Below are 6000 nucleotides of genomic sequence, written 5' to 3' on the forward strand. Positions count from 1 at the left end.
TGCATTATTAGCATTTCATATCCACTGGAATGGTAAAAAGCAGCCTGCTGGCCAACTATTAAAAAAAAAAAAATTCTTAAAAAAGACTTACAGTCACATTTTTAATAAAAGCGTTCTCAAGCTATCTAACAGTTTTGATTTTTCTTTTAGTTTGTGTCCTTTGTGTCAAGCATTTGAAATATATATGCTAGTCTGGTTAGTAGTCTGGTTAGTCACTTAAGTTTGGTCATGACTGCTTTTCACAAAACAATACAAATAAAAGTCCTTTCATTTTCCAAACAGGTATAAAGTAATTTGCATTCCATCATTATTTTTTCCCCAAGAACACAGAGAACGTGTACTGCCCTAACTTCGAACATGCTACCTTAAAAAGAGCGATGCAAAAACTTTTACTAACTTTGTGTTTAGTCTACAGAAGAAAATAGTCAAAAAAAGTAACTAAAAGCAAATAATTTTCTTTTTACTAACATGTCCATGTACAGGCTCAAATTTAGCTTGGTTAAAAACATCATAATAAGCCAAGAAAATACTACAGAAGTCACAGTAACACAGCTTGCAGAAAAAAGCTAAGCCCTCATGCAGATCTAAAAGTTTACTCGCAGGCATTAAGTTTCAAATCAGCACAACAATCCATGTTTGCAACATGCTTGATCTTAACACCAAAAGAGAAAATTGCATTAAAAAGATTGGTATAGAACAGGCATTTAATTTAGATTTAATATAATTTTGTTCAGTTTTTGGATCCTTTCTGAGATTGCGGCATTAACAATATGTTAAGTTGTGCTTGGGCACTTCAGAAGATCATGTTTGGCATTAACAGCACAGTTAATCAGCTTACATCACATTTAAAGCTTCTTCGTATCACCAGATCCTGTTCCTAGACAGATTATCTGGTCATGCAGCAAAGACACATCAGATATCCCCAGATGATAGTACAGGTTGATTAGAAGTTATGGCTCTAGCTTTCCCCCCCCCCCCCCTTTAAATCTGCAGAACTAAACGGTAAGTTTTATATTATCCTACTGATACGATCAGCTTCCACAACATAGCATGACTATTAGTAATGGTGCCTTTATCGCTGGGTTGCGGGGCAGGGAGGGACGACCCCTGCTATTCAAACATCCTTCTAACAGCCACGACACCGCTGTTCGCCGTCCCCATTTCGACACAGACAAGAGTGAGCCCCGACAGCCCAGAGGGGCCACCGCTTCACTGCAGGCACAGCCCACTGCGGGCCCCGGGGGCCGCGCTGCCGCCCCAGCGCTGCCCAGGAGCTCGCCTCGCCTCCGTCCCCCGCAAGGGTTAAAGCCGCTGACGCTGGAGCCTAGGGGAGGAGCCGGGACATGGAAAGGGAGAGAAAAATGGAGAAATAAAGGAGGGAGCTGCCCGGGGACTCACCTGCAGCGCCTGGCACCTGCGCCGCGCCCCGCCGCCGGCGGCCGCGGGAGGCCGAGCGCCGCCCGGAGAGCCTAGCGCTCCCCGAGGAACGGCCACGGCGGACGGCAGCGGGGAATTTCACAATAATCATGACAATTATTAAAATAAAAAAGCCCAGAAAGCGCCTCCGCCCTCCCGGCGCCGCGCGGTGCGGGGTAAGGGCTAGCCCCAGCGCTGAAGCCCGGCCGGGACAGGGCAGGGGAGGAAGGAGGCAAAAACAGCAGCCCTTCCCAGGGACCGACTCGGCGCCAGGGTAACACCCTGACCCTCCTTCCCTCTCCGGCGAGAAGGGAAGTTTCCTCCGGAGGTGGGAGAGGAGATGGAAGGGGCCAGGGAGCCGCGGGGAGGAGAGAGGTCCCCCCGCCGGACTGCGGGCTTCCTGCCGCGCCCCGGGGAGGGGGAGGTGGGAGGCGGACGAAGCACCAGGTCCAGCGCCCGCTCCCCGCCTGTCAGGCCCCCTCCCTCCCTGCCTGCCTGCCTGCCTGCCTGCCTGCCTCCCTCCCTCCCTCCCGCGGCCGCTCACCTGCCGCCGGCTCGCCCGCCGACAGCCGCCACCGGGCGCCCCTTGTCCGCCCCAACGGTCGCGGCGCTCCCAGCCCGGAGCTTCTCCCCGCGCCCGCCGCCTCCTCAGGAGCCGCCGGACCCGCCGCCGCTCCTGTTTAGGGAGGAAGCAGCCACCATGTTACTTTCTCCCCCGCAAACGCCTACAGGCGGGTCCAGGGCCCGCCCCGAAAGGAGGCGGTGGCGGCGGCCGCGGAGGGGAGCGCCCGCCGTCGCTGCTGCGGCCAGGGGGCGCCCGCGGGCGGCGGCCGGCGGGAGCCGTCGGACTGCGTCGCGGCGAGCCTAGCGCTCGGCCGCTGCTGCCGCCTCGGCCCGCGGCCCGGGCGCCGCCGTGGCTGCCTGAGCCCCGCGGCGGGGAAGCGGAGGCTGTGCGTGAGGGAGAGGGGGCTGCCCGGGGTGACCCTCTCGGCAGGCAGCGGGGTGAGGGTTAAGGGTCTGTGGGGTGCCGTCCCCGGCTGGCGCTGGCCTGTGACCCCGGCCGGGGCTTCTGTGGGATGTTCGTTTGTACCACCAAAAAAAAAAATGTCAGAAAGGGACCTCGGCAGGTCCTTTCAGCTGTCTGCCCAGACAAGGCCGCCCACTTCGTAGGTGATTCTCGTTACCCGAATAGTGCTCAGCGGATTTTCTATAAGGTGGGAAGCTGTAGCAGCACAGGTGGGTTCCGAGGGGCATGCCTGGGCTCTGGGGAGACTGGGACCGCGTTTCCTTGTGACCCCCCAGCTGCGGGAGAAAGGTAGAAAACCTGCGCGAGCGAGCCAAGCGCTGCCTTTGACGCCCCGTGGGAGGAAGCAGGGAAGCCCAGAGGGCTGGCCAGCAGTGCTGGAGCATGGGGAGATCCTGTGGGACTCTGTCCTGCAGCCTCCAAGGGAGGCACGAGGTGTTTGTTATCCAGTGAACCCCCTTAACAGAAGCGCCTGGAGACTTCTGCCACAGCCAGAGGAACCTCACAGGGTCCTGGGAAGACACAGCCAAGGCCTCAGTGACTGATGTGAAACACCGATGCCGTGCTGAGTCAAGAGGTGGGGGGACGGAGTGGGCAGTGGCATTGCGGTAGCCCCAGACGCGTGTGCTGGGGCCTCAGCGCTGCCGGGGCAAGTGCTGTGGGCAAGGATGGCCCATCGTGACGTCCCCGAGCAATGGGTTGTGACCGTGCATCCCTCACTGCTTATATCTGGGCACTGAGTCTCACCTGGCCAGCTCGTACCCACACTCCAGCTGAGTGAGTTTGCGAGGTTTGGAGTGTCGAGTGAGGCCTTTGGTGCTGGTGTCGTGCTCGGAGAGTTGTTTGTTGCAGCTCTCAGTGCCCAAGCCCAGAGCCATCAAAGGATTTTCCCCAGCCCTGCCAGGTTCGGGCAGCCGGGGCACCCAGGAGGTGCGTTTGCAGCAGCAGAGGTGAGCTGTGCGGGGACACCTCGCCTTGGGGAGCTGGGAGGGTTTCCTTCTTGAGGGATCAGGGCATTTCTTCCACCCCTCCCCAGGCCAGCCAATGACCATGGGCTCTCTTCCTTCTCTAGCATGACACCTGCTGCTGCAGTGCCAGTGAGGGAGCAGCTCGACATCCCCAGCTCCCCCCAGCCCACCACAGCGTGTGGAGAGCATGGCCATGGAGCTGGACAGCAGCTGTCCCATATGCCTGGACAGCTGGGAGGAGGCCAGCTATGCGACGCCATGCCTCCACGAATTCTGCTACCCATGCATCTTGCGGTGGGCTGAGAGGAAGCCCAAGTGCCCCCTCTGCAAGAGGAGATCCTCTCCATTGTGCACTCAGTGCAGGCGGACAACAACTTTGAGGAGCATGTCATTACACCATCTGCAGCGTCATCGGTCATGAGCCGCCAGGCAGGAGGAGCTCCTGGCCGTCCAGCTGCTCACAGCCTGTGTCGCCGTGCAGCAACACAAGTGTAGCCTGTGTGGCTGGTGCCCAGGGCTCCTCTGGGCGGCCTCAGGACCAAGACCTGGGCATCCCTTTTCCAGGACCACCCAGCTGTCCTCCGGCCCCTTCTGACCTGGGTGCGTCAGGAGCTGGAACTGATCTTTGGGAACCGGCGTCTGCGGGCACCCACAGTGGAGGGCCTTGTCACGTCCCTCCTGGTTCTCTTTGGGCTGGATGAAGATCTACTGGTCCAGCTGCTGGGGGCTTCCCTCCAAAACCGCATGGCGACATTTGTGCACCAGCTTATTGACGTCGCCATGCAATGGTGCAGCGAAGAGGCCTGGTGTCTGCTGGGCCTGGAGGGCGGCCTTGCTGCCAGGGAGTTGGGAGGGCAGTCCCATGGCTGCCCCCGGCCCCACTGCGTCCTGAGGAGGGTCTCCTACACCTGACCTGGCCCCCTCCATCAGCCTTGAAGGAACCAATGCGGACGACCCCTCCAGCACATCAGCAGCTGCCCTTCATGGGGGTCCCGACAGCCCTTCTGCCCCCATTCCTATCCCCAGGGAGCAAGAAGAGCCCCAGAAGGAGTCCGAGGGGGCCGCGACACACCCATCTGTTTCCAGCTGGGGCAGGGAACGCTCCCCTGGGGAGCCATGGCGACTCCCGAAGAGGAGGGCTGGCAGCCCCAAGGCCTCTTCTCCAGCCAAGAAGAGGCCACCCCAGGAGCAACACTAGAAGAACACCCCAGGCGCTGCTGAAACCAGGACTGGGCCAGCAGCTGGGACATGTGCCAGCCCTCAAGGGCTCCCAGCCCTCTAAGTCTCATTATCAGGCAGTAAAAGAAAATAAAGGCCTGAAAACTGCAGAAAAAGTCTCAGTGTTACTAAGAGGTGGCATTGCTATCCCCATCCGTGCTGCTTTCTCCCCCTTTTCCTGGGGCTATCCCCGCCCTTTCCTGTAGTCTGTAGCAGAGCACCATAGGGCTTTCTCCCTCTGGTCTTGCACACCCTCATTGCCCTGCTTTGACTATTGTGAGGCTGGACCTGTGCTATGGGAGTGCATCTCTCCCCAAAGCACAGTGCTCTGGGTCTTGGCCCTATGGTCTTACAGGGCCCCTTTCCTTTGAGCAAGGTGCCATGGCGCCTGGCCCTGTGCTTTTGCAGGGGCCCTTTCCCCTGATTCAAGCACTGTGGGGCCTGACCGTGTGGACCTGAAGGGCCTCTTCACGCTAATCGGAGCACCATTGAATCGGGTTGTCTTGTTTTGCTGGGCCCTCTTTCCCGTCATTCAAGTGCTGTGGGACAGGACCCAAGAAAGATGGACATGCTGCTGCCATTGAGCACAGGCTTCCTTCCCCCTTCCCGCTCCTCCAGATCCAGCCTTGGCACTGGCATTTCTTCTCCTCAGCTTGGAAAGGACCCCTCTGTGGCAGATGGGTGCCACCAGTTCCCCAGCACCCCTGACCACCACCCCCACCACCCCTCCCCATCACATGCTCTCTGAAGGACTTCCCCCAGCACAGCTCCTCTCTGCTGTGAGTCAACCCTGCAGAAAAGGCAGCACATCTTCTCTGTGCTCCCCAGGGCCCCTCACCCTCCTCTCACACACCGCTCCATGACCCCTTCTGTAGCCAAGCCGGCCATGCAAGATGAGGGGAGGGACAGAAAGCGGCTGCTGGTTTTGGCACCAAGAGCTGCTGCAGGGTCCCAGTGAAAGACCCAGTTCCCAATGGCACGAAAGGCCAAAGCTCAACTCTAGTTGAAACTGGCCAGTGTTGTGTCAGACATGGAAGGATTTTTTAAGTATGTTTAGCAAAAGGAAGTCTAAGGAAAACACTGGGCCAATACTTGATGAAGATGGTCACCTGGCAAATAAGGATGCAGAAAAAGCGGAGGCATTCAGTGCTTTTCTTGCCTCAGTCTTTAATCCTAATGATAGACCTTGGGCTGCCCAATCCTCTGAGTTGGAGGACCACAACTGTGGGAACAGTGACTTACCATTTGTGGACCCTGAAATTCTAATGGGTTGCTTGTATGCGTTGAATAGGTCCATGGGGCCTTGTGGGATTCATCCCAGAGTATTGGAAGAGGTAGGGGATCTTACAGCAGGACCCCTCTCAATCATCTGCC

At 57.7% G+C, this 6000-nt stretch overlaps 1 protein-coding gene and 1 pseudogene across 5 annotated transcripts in view; one reads left to right on the forward strand and one right to left on the reverse strand.

Moving 5' to 3' along the window:
- The window catches only part of DENND4C (DENN domain containing 4C), an 84615-nt gene extending 82487 nt beyond the window's left edge, over positions 1–2128 (reverse strand). For 2 of the 4 annotated variants that reach the window (XM_087741681.1, XM_087741680.1), the window contains exon 1: positions 1961–2128. Coding sequence is in view for 2 of the 4 variants with exons in the window: in XM_087741682.1 (XP_087597808.1) it covers positions 1399–1528 (130 nt within the window). In the remaining 2 variants the exon portion in view is untranslated. Of the gene's footprint in view, positions 1–1398; positions 1863–1960 lie in introns of those variants that run through there. The other 2 variants (XM_087741682.1, XM_087741679.1) reach the window with 1 other exon arrangement.
- A 226-nt stretch (positions 2129–2354) lies between these two features.
- LOC148050578 (E3 ubiquitin-protein ligase Topors-like) lies at positions 2355–4606 on the forward strand (annotated as a pseudogene). The gene is made up of 2 exons (XR_015701075.1): positions 2355–3017; positions 3513–4606. The product of XR_015701075.1 is annotated as an E3 ubiquitin-protein ligase Topors-like (transcript).
- The last annotated feature ends 1394 nt before the right edge of the window (positions 4607–6000 follow it).

The sequence above is a fragment of the Nipponia nippon genome, unplaced genomic scaffold (genome assembly GCF_047370975.1).
Source record: "Nipponia nippon isolate SJK-2023a ecotype South Korea unplaced genomic scaffold, ASM4737097v1 scaffold_8, whole genome shotgun sequence".
Lineage (NCBI taxonomy): Eukaryota > Metazoa > Chordata > Aves > Pelecaniformes > Threskiornithidae > Nipponia > Nipponia nippon.